Source organism: Globicephala melas, chromosome 2, assembly GCF_963455315.2.
Source record: "Globicephala melas chromosome 2, mGloMel1.2, whole genome shotgun sequence".
NCBI lineage: Eukaryota > Metazoa > Chordata > Mammalia > Artiodactyla > Delphinidae > Globicephala > Globicephala melas.
The window spans coordinates 16,203,725-16,216,444 of record NC_083315.2 but is presented as its reverse complement, the minus strand read 5'-3'; the positions used below and the strand labels follow the sequence as shown (position 1 = coordinate 16,216,444).

The following is a 12,720-nucleotide window of genomic DNA, read 5'->3' as shown; positions in this document are numbered from 1 at the left end:
AAAAACCTCTGGTGCTGAGCAATATAATAACTGAATTGAAAAATTCACTAAAGGGGTTCACCATCAGACTTGATCAGGCAGAAAAAAAATCAGCAAACTGGGAGACAGGTCATGTGAAATCATTGTATCTGAGGAGCAAAAAGAAAAAAGAATTAAGAAAAATGTAGAGAGCATGAAGGATTTATGGGACCCTATCAGGTGGACCAAGATATGCATTATGAAAGTCCCAGAAGAGAAGAGAGAAAAAAGGGAGCAGAGAGTTTATTTGAAGAAATGACAAAACTTACCAAATTTTAAAAAGAAATGGATATACAAATTCAATAAGCTTTATAAACTCCAACTAGGAAAAACCCAAAGAGACCAACACCTAAACACAATGTAGTCAAACTGTCAGAAGTCAAGGAAAAAGAGAAAATCTTAAAAGAGGCAAGAGAAATACAATTTGTCATGTGCAAGGGAGCCTCTATAAGATTATAAGTGAATTTCTCAGAAACCTTGAAGGCCATAAGACAGTGGGATGATACTTTCAGAGTGCCAAAAGGAAAAAACTGTCAACCAAGCATGTGATATTTGGCAAAACTGTCCTTCAAAACTGAAAGGGAAATTTAGATTTTCACAGATAAACAAAAGCTGACGGAGTTCATACCACTAGACCTGCTCTGCCAGAAATACTAAAGGAAGTCTTTCAAGTTGAAATGAAAGGATATTAGATGGCATCATGAAGCTGTATGATAATATAAAGGTTTTGGTTAAGATATATGGACAAATGTAGAAATGTATATTACTGAAATTTTGATGCATAACTTCCCTTTTAATTCTTATACAGAATTAGGAGAAAAAGCATAAAATAACTATAAATCTATGTTAATGGGCACACAGTATACAAAGATGTAATTTGTGACACCAATAAATAAAGTGAGGGGAAAGAGCTTTAAAGGAGTACAGTTTAGTGACAGAAGTATGTATGTGTTTGAAGTTAACTTGTTACTGGTATAAAATATATTATTGTAACCATAACAAAAACATTTATAGACTATTCATGTTATGGATACATGTTTGTATCTCCCAAAATTCATATGTTGAAGCCCTAACCTCCAATGTGATGGTTTTGGAGATGGGGGGAAGCGAAGTAATTAAGGTTAAATGACATCATAAGGGTAAGACCCTGATCTGATGTGATTGTTGCCCTAATAAAAAGAGACACCAGAGCTTTCATTCTCTATCTCTCTCTCTCTCCATTTGCACACAAAGAAGAGGTCATGTGGGTACACAATAGATGGTGGACACTTACGAGCCAAGAAAAGACATCTCAGAATGAAATCTAACTTACTAGCACCTAGATTTTGGACTTCACCTACAGAACTGTAATAAATAATTTTCTTTTTTTTTAAGTGACCCTGTCTATGGGTTTCAGTTATGGCAGCCTGAGAAGACTAATACACAAAAGGAAATGAGAAGAGAATTAAAGCATGCCACTGCCAAAAAAAATCAATGAAAGACAAAGGAAGAAAGTAAAATAGGAAATGAGGAGCAAAAAATTATGAGACATACAGGAAATAATTAACAAAATGGCAAAAGTAAGTCCTTTCCTAACCAACTGTATGCCAACTAATTGGATAACCTAGAGAAATGGATAAATTCTTAGAAACACACAACCTACCAATGTAAGTGGGTTAAACTCCCTGGACACAGAGTAGCTGTACGTATAAAAAATAAGACCCACCTATAATGCTGTCTACAAGAGATTCACTTAGGTCTAAGGACATATATAGACTGAAAGTGAAAGGATGGGAACAGATTCCCCATGCAAATGATAACCAAAAGAGAATAGTGATGGCTATACTATAATATCAGACAGAAGAGACTTTAGTCAAAACCTGTTAAAGAGACAAAGTAAGACATCATATAATAATAAAAAGGTCAATTCTCCAGGAATATGTAACATTATAAATATAAACATTATAGTGTTTATATATATAAACATATATTCATCAGACATGAGAACTCCTAAATACATGAAGAAAACATTAACCAGATTGAATGGAGAAATAGACCATAAAACAAAAATTGTAGGAGACTTCAATACCTCATTTTCAATAATGGAAAGAACAACCAGAAAAAAGATCAATAAGAAAATTAGAGGATTTGAACAACACTATAGGCCAATTGGACATTATAGATATATGCAAAAAAACCTCCACCTAACAACATCAGAATACATTTTTCTCAAGTACACATGGAACATTCTCCAGGATACTGTTATTACGCAGAATAACTTTTCTGATCACAATGGAAAGAAACTAGAAATTAACAGTAGCAGAAACACTTGAAAATCCACAAATATGTGGGAAATATAAAAATATATTCTCAAAAAAAACAATGGGTGAAGTAGAAATTGCGAGAGAAATTAGAAATTATCTTGAGACAAATGAAAATGAAAACACAACATAACAAAATATATGCAATGCAATGAAAGCAGTGCTAAGAGGGAAATTTATAGCTATGAATGCTTACATTGAAAAAGAAGAAATATTTCAAATAAACAACCTAACTTTACAACTCAAGGAACTAGAAAAAGAAGATAAAACTATACCCAAAGATAGCAGAAGGAAGGAAATAATAAAGATTAGAGCAGAGGTAAGTGAAACAGAGAAGAGAAAAACAATAAAGAAAATGAATAAAACCAGGAGTTGGTTTTTTGAAAAGACCAACAAAATTGAAAACATTTAGTTACATTAGCTAAGAAAAAAGGGAAAAGACTCAAATAATTAAATAAGAAATGAAAGAAGAGGCATTACAACCAATGCCATAAGAATAAAAATTATTATAAGAGAACATTATGAACTGTATGCCAACTATCTGAAATACCTAGAAAAAAATGAATTCTAAGAAACACAACCTACTAACTGAATCATGAATAAACAGAATATCTGAAAGAACAGTAACTAGTAGATTAAATCAGTAATCAAAAACCTCCCGACAGATAGAAACCCAGGACCAGACAGCTTCACTGCAGAATGCTACCAAACATTAACAACAACAAAACTAACACTAGTCCTCATCAAACTCATCCAAAGAAATGAATAGGAAAACTTTTAAACTCATTCTATGAAGCCAGTATTAACCTGATACCAAAGTCAGACAAAGGGATTATATGAAAGGAAAATTACAGGCCAGTATACCTGATGAACACAGATGCAAAACTCAACAATATACTAGCAAACAGAATTCAAGAGCTCATTAAAAGGATTAAATACCACATCCAAGTGGGATTTATTCCTGGAATGCAAGGTTGATTTAATACATGAAAATCAATTAATGTGACACATCATATTAATAGCATGAAGGAAAAAAAAAACACACGACCATCTCAGCTGATACAGAAAATTAAACATCCTTTTATGATTAAATAAAACACTCAACAAACTAAGATTAAAAGCAAAATACCCACATATAATAAAGACTATATAAGCAAAGCCCACAGCTAACATCACACTCAGTGATGAAAAACTAAAAACTTCCTTTGAGATCAAAAATAAGGCAAGGATGCCCACTCTCACCACTTCTATTCAACATAGTACTAGAAGTCCTAACAACAGCAACTGGGCAAAAAAAGAAATACAAGATATAAAAATTAGAAAGGAAGAAGTAAAATTATCTGTTCATAGATAAAATGTCCTTATACATAGAAAACCCTAAAGATTCACACATGCATACACACACAAAAAAACCCCCAGGAGAATTAATAAATGAATTCAGCAAAGTTTCAGGGTACAAAATCAACATGTAAAAATCAGTTACATTTTTACAAACTATTAATGTACAATATGAAAAGTAAACTATGAAAACAATTCATCAAAAATAATAAAATATGTAGGAATAAACTTAACCAAGGAGGCAAAAGGCATGTACACTGAAAACTATAAAACACTGCTGAAATCAACCTACCTAAGGAGGCAAAAGACCTGTGCATGCAAAACTATAAAGTACTGATGAAAGAAATCAAAGATGATACAGATGGAGAGATATACCATGTTCTTGGATTGGAAGAATCAATATTGTGAAAATGACTATACTACACAAAGCAATCTACAGATTCAATGCAATACCTATCAAATTACCAATGGTATTTTTCACAGAACTAGAACAAAAAATTTTGCAATTTGTATGGAAACACAAAAGACCCCAAATAGCCAAAGCAATCTTGAGAAAGAAAAACAGAGCCAGAAAAAAAAGGAACAGTAAAAAAATAAAAATAAAATAAAACGGAGCCAGAGAAATCAGGCTCCTTGTCTTCAGACTATACTACAAAGCCACCGTAATCAAGACAGCATGGTACTGGCAAAAAAACATAAATATAGATCAATGGAATAGGATAGAAAGCCCAGAGATAAACCCATGCACCTATGGTCACCTAACCTATGACAAAGGAGGCAAGAATACACAATGGAGAAAAGACAGCCTCTTCAATAAGTCGTGCTCGGAAAACGGACAGCTACATGTGAAAGAATGAAATTAGAACACCATAACAAAAAAATAAACTCAAAATGGATTAAAGACCTAAATGTAAGGTCATACACTATAAAACTCTTAGAGGAAAACACAGGCAGAACATTCTTTGACATAAATCACAGTGAGATCTTTTTTGACCCACCTCCTAGAGAAATGGAAATAAAAACAAAAATAAACAAATGGGACCTAATTAAACTTAAAACCTTTGCACAGCAAAGGAATCCATAAACAAGATGAAAAGACAACACTCAGAATGGGAAAAGATATTTGTAAATGAAGCAACTGACAAAAGATTAATCACCAAAATATACAAACAGCTTATGCAGCTCAATATCAAAAAAACGACCCAATCAAAAAATGGAGACCTAAATAGACATTTCTCCAAAGAAGACATACAAATGCCCAACAAACAAATGAAAAGATGCTCAACATCACTAATTATTAGAGAAATGCAAATCAAAACTACAATGAGGTATCACCTCACATTGGTCAGAATGGCCATCATCAAAAAAATCTACAAACAGTAAATGCTGAAGAGGGTGTGGAGAAAAGGGAACCCTCTTGCATTGTTGGTGGGAATGTAAATTGATACAGCCATGATGGAGAAAAGTATGGAGGCTCCTTAAAAGACTAAAAATATAACTACCATATGACCCAGCAATCCCACTACTGGGCATATACCCAGAGAAAAACAAAATTCAAAAAGCTATATGCACCCCAATGTTCAGTGCAGCACTATTGACGATAGCCACAACATGAAAGTGAAGCCAGAAAGAGAAAAACAAATATCATATATTAACGCATATATGTGGAATCTAGAAAAATGGTATAGATGATCTTATTTGCAAAGCAGAAACAGAGACACAGACTCGCGAACAAATGTATGGATACCAAGGGGGAATGGAAGGGGATGGGATGAATTGGGAGATTGGGATTGACATATATACACTATTGATACTATGTATAAAATAGACAACTAATGAGAACCTACTGTATAGTACAGGGAACGCTACTAAATGCACTGGGGTGACCTAAATGAGAAGGAAATCCCAAAAGGAGGGGATATATGTATACGTATAGCTGATTCACTTTTCTGTAGAGTAGAAACTAATACAACATTGTAAAGCAACTATACTCCAATAAAAATTAATTAAAAAAAACACTGCTGAAAGAAATTAAAGAAGAGACAAATAAATGAAAAAACATCCCATGTTCCTGGATTTGAAAACTTAATATAGTTAAGGTCTCAGTACTACCCAAAGCAATCTACAGATTCAGTGTAATCCCTATAAAAATCCAAGTGCATTTTTTGCAGAAGAAATAGAAAAACGCATGCTAAAATTTATACAGGATCTCAAAGGATCCCAAATAGCCAAAACATCTTGAAAAAGAATAACGAATTTATACCTCTAGCATTTACTAATTTCAAAACATATTACAAAGCACAGGTAATCAAAATAGTGTGGTAGGGGCATAAAGACAGACATACAGACCAATGGAATAGATTAAAGAGCTTAGACCCTCACATGTATAGTTGATGACCTTTAATAAGGGTGTCAAGAACAATCAATGGGGAAAGAACAGTGTCTCCAAGAAATAGGTGAATAAACTGATATCTACATGTAAAACAATAAAGTTGGATGTTTACCTTACATCATACACAAAAATTAATTCAAAATGGGTTAAAGACTGAAACTTAAGACCTAAAACTATAAAATTTCTTGAAGAAAACATATGGAAAAATCTCATGATGTTGAACTTGACCATTCCCTTTGGTCCCTGTGATCCACATCTCCTGTTTGAGTTACAGGTCTCAGCACCTCTTTGTTCACCAACTATGGGCTATGACTAAAGGACACTGACACAGACATGTCAGAGTTAACTGCTGAACTTATGGACCCAAATCTCCTGGAGAGAGCTCAGAAGTGTACACCCTTTAAGAGTCAGTTGATGGTCTGTTATTGAATCATACTGAGTACATAACCCAAGGCCTTAAAACAATCTTAGTACTAGAAATCTCAATCAAAAGGTATCAATACTTTTGTTTCTGTTCTCTAATTATCTTAGGGTATTAACACTTTAGGTCAAAGTAGAAATTTTCTATGAAGTATATGCCCAGGACTTCCCTGCTGGTCCTGTGGTTAAGACTCTGCACTTCTACTGCAGGGGGCGCGGGTTTGATCCCTGGTTGGGGAACTAAGAGCCCACATGCCATGCAGCGAGGCCAAAAAATTAAAAATAAATAAATTGACTTAACTTAATTTAAAAAATAAAATAAAATAAAATACATGCCCAAATACATATCCATGAACCAAACAAAAAAGCTCATTTGATGAGTTTAATTTAAAATATTTAAAAATTTTCTATAATTACTATACTTACTAGTGTGTCCTTCCCTTCTGAGATTTCTTTCTTTCTTTACTTGCTGTTGGATTTTTGACACTGAATCTTGATTCTCATGCATAAGCTTCTTATCTGGTACTTTATCATGAGCTTCAAAAAGAGATACATTCACTCCACTTAAATGGGAAAATAGATTTATTGTGAAATCTCTAATTTCAAATTTATAATAATTATGCAGCAGCATCTTCTCTCATTTTTATAAAGTTTTAAGTAAATTGCCACAATGCTAGATCCACATGAAAATTGTGAGATCATTTTTGATAGATGTATGGTGAAACAGTCTCAGTGTTCCATAAACATTCCTAGACATCAAATATGTTTTATATTAGTCTCTAGTTTTCTTGTGTTATTTATACTTTAGGTAAATACATATTTATAGGCCAAACAATGAAATTGTGTACATACTACCCCATGTAAAATAGATAGCTAGTGGGAAGCAGCCGCACAGCACAGGGAGATCAGCTCAGTGCTTTGTGACCACCTAGAGGGGTGGGACAGGGAGGGTGGGAGGGAGACACAGGAGGGAGGAGATATGGGGATATATGTATATGTATAGCTGATTCACTTTGTTATAAAGCAGAAACTAACACACCATTGTAAAGCAATTATACTCCAATAATGATGTTAAAAGAAAAACACAAACCTATGTTGACTTCTTAAAAAAAAAAAGAAAATGTGTAACTACAAGTGTTTCATTACAATATTATGTGTAATTGCAAAATAGCTAAAAGCAGCAAAATATATAAGCATAGAAGATTGGTTGAATAAATTAAAGTATATATTATAAACTACGGTGAAGTATAAATTATGGTATATGATGTAGTATAACAAGTGTACCTACTACTGTAAAAGAAATGCAAAAGGTCTCTATAAAACGAACTGGAGGGATTTCTAGGAGGCAACAATAAATGAAAAAAAAACTGAAATAAAGAATATCTAGGGCTTCCCTGGTGGCGCAGTGGTTGAGAGTCTGCCTGCCGATGCAGGGACACGGGTTCGTGTCCCAGTCCGGGAAGATCCCACATGCTGCGGAGCGTCTAGGCCCGTGAGCCATGGCCGCTGAGCCTGCGCGTCCGGAGCCTGTGCTCCGCAATGGGAGAGGCCACAACAGTGAGAGGCCCGCATACCACAAAAAAAAAAGAATATCTAGCATGCTATCTTTTTCACCTTTGGTAAAAGAAAGAAAGGGACATAAGAAATAAATACATAAAGAGGAAAAAAAGTTATTTTTTCAATGAAACACAGAAAAGACAAACCAAAAAACAATTTAGTTGGATACCTACTAAAGGAGAGTGAGGACTAAGGAATGTAGGGAAGGAATAAGAAAGAAATGATGCTTTATATATATTTTTGCATATTTATTACTTTTAGAAAAGGGTCATGTTTTACATATTCCAAAAATAAAACTAAAGTAAAAAATAAAAAGACTAACGTTGGAAGCAACCTTAATCAACCTACTGCAGGAAAAAAATAAGCACAAATCCAAGTAGTTCATCAACAGTATTTGACATATACTCTCAGTCTTAGGCAAGAGAGTGGGATGCAAAAAAAAAAAAAAAAAAAATCACAAAAAATTTAGTAGGTTTTTTCCCTAGTATCAGCTAAGTGACTGAAACAATTTTAGAAGTATTATAGGATGGAGTGAATATATAAATGTGTTGATGTTGCTCAAAGTCAGGATTCTCACTGTGGAAGGACATCCACATATAAAATGAAGGCAGGCAAAAACAAGCCCTAGGGATATTAACTGGAATTGAAGGTGCCTGTAAGAACTCATAATTTCTAAATATGCCTATGTATGTGTATATGCATATATATGTTCACTTTTATGTGTATGTAGGTATAGGTACGTATGAACGTGTGTGTGTGTGTGTGTGTGTGTGTATATATACATACACTGAGGTTCCAACTGCAAGTCAAAACCCTGTATATGATCTTTCAGCCCCATAAGCAATTACAAACCTACCTGGCAGTTCTTACAGGGAAAAGCTTCCAACCCCACACTGACTTGATGTATACACTGCAGGCACTAGAAGTAGCTGCAGTCAGGCTGACCCTTAACCTCCACTTCTAGATGACCATGATCTTACATTTATCTGCATTCTGGCCTAGGAACCTCCATTCAGAGGTTCAGATGTACTGAACCTGTACTGTTCAGATGCCTCTACCTACGCCACCTTAAAGATAGACCTGGAAGACACTGTTCTCAGTCTGATTCGGTGTAAAGTACGTATCTGCTCCAAACTCTGCCTCCTCATCCTTCCCCTGGGCCCAGTGTCCTTAAAACAGCAGGAGCCTTTTGTTTGGGGCAGTGAGATGTTGCCCCCACTCTCTCCTGTCTATAATGATACACCTGACCCTTGCCTAGTGCTGTTCTGTGGGGAAAATGGAAGACTGGTAGAGCTTCAGCCCTTTTCTGTTTAGATCCTTGCTTATACTATCAGAGTAAGTGAAAAAAGGCAGAATTTTACTTTGTTTAGTTTGTTATCTTAATTGGCCAACTTGACAACCGGCAGCTCTCTAGCTCTCTGAGAAACCGGTACAGTGAGCAAAGTGATCAATATAATGCTGTAGATCCTACAAAGCACTTTTAGGAGGTGTGAGAGAAGATTTGGGCCACCCTTGGACTTTGCAAATGGATCAACTGCAAGAGTGTGAGGATCCAATGGGACACTTAGCCTGTGAGCCTCAGAAAGTGCTGGTGGAGGCCACAGAGCACCTTAGAAAGTTCTCACAAATTGTTAAATAAGACTTTCAGTTTGAAGGGAACATTGGACCTTCACTTTAGCCTCCAAACTCTGGTCAAGTTCCACTGATGAGTCAAATTAGAGATCTAACAGAGGGACTCTTAAGAGAGCTAGGGAACCAATTCCTTAGCTAATGGCTATGGTTCTCCAGAGACAGACCTAAAAGTCATCAGAGACCCTGAAAGCTGAGTTATACTCTATGACTATTGTTAGTTCTAAGTCCTGACACCGAGACTCATGCCTTTAATATAAAAGAATGTATAGGACTTTGGAATCACTTTGCCCAGTGACCTGGAGAGAACTTAGACTTGGGTCTTATCAGACTCAGATTTCTAAGTTCACTTTTGTGAATCCTATTGGTTATCAAGCTCAATCAAATTTCCTCATAAGTTGTGTCAGTCAGTTGTGACACAGTCAGATCCTAATTGGCAAATTTTCAGGCATGCAGAAATTGCTGCCCAGAAAGAAAAAGTGATGTAAAAATGGTAATAATGCTCCCTCTACTGGATGTTATGGGCAATGACCTTACCTAAAAATCTATGGGCCTGATTACCATACAGTGGGGTCTGAAAGCAGCAAATTAATGCTCTCCACCAAGATACTCATTGTTAGATGATGGGCCATGAGGACCCAGCATGTAGCCCCACTACAGTCCACTTTGTGGTGGCCGCTATGAATAATGCAAGTGCTATTCTCGCTACCTTTATCAGTGAATTCTGAGATGGATCAAAGAACTCCACATACACTGACCCTGATCACAGCTTTCAAAAATAAAAAACAAGGGCTTCCCTGGTGGCACAGTGGTTGAGAGTCCGCCTGCTGATGCAGGGGACACGGGTTCGTGCCCCGGTTCGGGAAGATCCCACATGCCGCGGAGTGGCTAGGCCCGTGGGCCATGGCCGCTGAGCCTGCGCGTCCGGAGCCTGTGCTCCGCAACGAGAGAGGCCACAACAGTGAGAGGCCCGCATACCACAAAAATAAATAAATAAATAAAAATAAATAAAAAACAAGATAGGGTTATACCAAGGTTCCTACATCCCCAGTGAAGATATATGAGGGCCTATTCCAGTACAATTGCAGGCAGGCGAGAATTACATTTCTTGGGCCTTCTGGATGGCGGTACACTGATAACTGTAATCCCCACAAGCCCTGGCACCAGGATGAGGGGAAAACAGATAATGCTGTCTGGTTTGGGGCCACCATCACAAACAGAAACCTTTTCCAGGCCACACTACCGTACAGTGCATTGCTATGGCCTCTACTACTGAATATATTGTCGGTATAGATGTATTATTTATGTGACCCACCACTCGCATCCACTCTCATGTTGTGACGGGATTTGCTGCAGTTAGGATATTTTAATGGGGCAGGTGGAAGATCTTGAGCGACCCAACTACCAGAACCTAGTGCCCATATCTACCAAAAGCAATATTGACTCCCTGGGTGTAAAAAAGAAATAACTGCCCTTGTTGCTGAGCTTAAAGAAGCCAACAAATTCCATAGACTATTTCTCCATTTAACAGGCCTGTGCACAAAACATCAGGTGCCTACAGACTAAGTAATTAAGGCTGCACAGAGTGTTAGTACCAACCTGGCACTGTGACTGTCACAGAAGCTATTGCCCAAGGTGAAGGAACTTGGTATACAGCAACCAACAACTTGAACTCTCTTTTCAGCAACCTTCTTCATGCAAATGACCAGGATCAGTTCACCCTTATGTAGAATTAACTGAAATATGCCACTAATGTCCTTCCACAGGGCTCCCTAAATTCCCCATCTGCCTATCTTCAATGGATAGAGCATGTCTTAGAAAAAGTCCCACTCACAGAGGGAATAATAGCTTTCTACTATATTGATGACATCCTTCTGGTGGGCCCAGGCAAAGGCACCATCCCACAGGACTGCACACCCTGTTGATCCATATGTGGCAACATGGCTGGGTCATTAATATAGACAAGGACTTAGTATCCAAGTGAAATTCCAGGGTAGCAGATAAAAATCTTACTCTAGAGGAGATGTTTGCATATCTTTTGGCCCTCCCTTCCCCAAATTATAAAAAAAAAAAAAAGTCTGAATATTGATGGGACCCTCTGAGTACTAACACATTTGCATTCTGCCCACAGGGGTTTGATGGCACATATCTGTGGGGTTAGCATAAAGGCTATTACCTCTGAGTGGAGACCGAACCAACAGGATGCTCTGGAGGACTTCCATCAGGCCATTCAAGCTGCCTTCCCTCGGACCCACCTGATCCCCATTTGGTTTTTAAGTTACTGACCTCTTTTCACCCATCGAAGCCTATAGCAAAAAGACACTGACATAGGTGAGAGGCACCCACTGATCTTTTGGAGCAGAAATTTCCCAGGTTGGCTGAAAGGTACACAGCCTTAGTGAGACAATTATTGACCTATTATTGCCCTTAATGGATACTGAGAATGAAATAGTCTTATGATCAGAAATTCCAACCAAATTGTATCAATAATTTCAGTTTTGCTCTCTAGTTGTCTTAGGGTATTCATACTTTAAATCAACATGTATGGCTTCCCTGGTGGCGCAGTGGTTGAGAGTCCGCCTGCCGATGCAGGGGACACGGGTTCGTGCCCTGGTCCGGGAAGATCCCACATGCCGCAGAGCAACTGGGCCCGTGAGCCATGGCCGCTGAGCCTGCGCGTCGGGAGCCTGTGCTCCACAATGGGAGAGGCCACAACAGTGAGGCCCGTGTACCGCAAAAAAAAAAAAAAAAAAAATCAACATGTAAAATTTCTGCAAAACATATGCTGAGGTATTATCTTCAGGAAGCAAAGAAAAAAGATCTTCTGATGAGTTTAATTTAAAATAATATGAAGTTATTTATAATTATTGTACTTACTAGAGAGTCTTTCCCTTTTGAAAGTTCTTTGTTTCTTTACTTGTGTTTGGCGTTTTGACACTGAATCCTGATGGTTAAGCATAAGCTTTTCATCTGATGCTTCATCATAACCTACATCAAGAAATGCATTTAGCCCACTGAATAGAAAATATATATCTATTGTGAAATACCTAAACTTCAACTTTATAC

At 36.9% G+C, this 12,720-nt stretch overlaps 1 protein-coding gene across 9 annotated transcripts in view; it reads right to left on the bottom strand.

The window, feature by feature from the left end:
• The window catches only part of CCDC7 (coiled-coil domain containing 7), a 328,048-nt gene that overhangs the window by 193,176 nt on the left and 122,152 nt on the right, over nt 1–12,720 (bottom strand). For 7 of the 9 annotated variants that reach the window (XM_060293096.1, XM_060293098.2, XM_060293097.2 and 4 more), the window contains exons 20-21: nt 12,532–12,642; nt 6,895–7,005 (exon numbers count right to left, since the gene is read on the bottom strand). The exons of 1 other annotated variant lie outside the window; for it this stretch is intronic. In XM_060293096.1, coding sequence (XP_060149079.1) covers nt 6,895–7,005; nt 12,532–12,642 — 222 coding nt within the window. The remainder of the gene's footprint in view (nt 1–6,894; nt 7,006–12,531; nt 12,643–12,720) is intronic. One more of the 9 variants, XM_060293105.2, reaches the window with a different exon arrangement.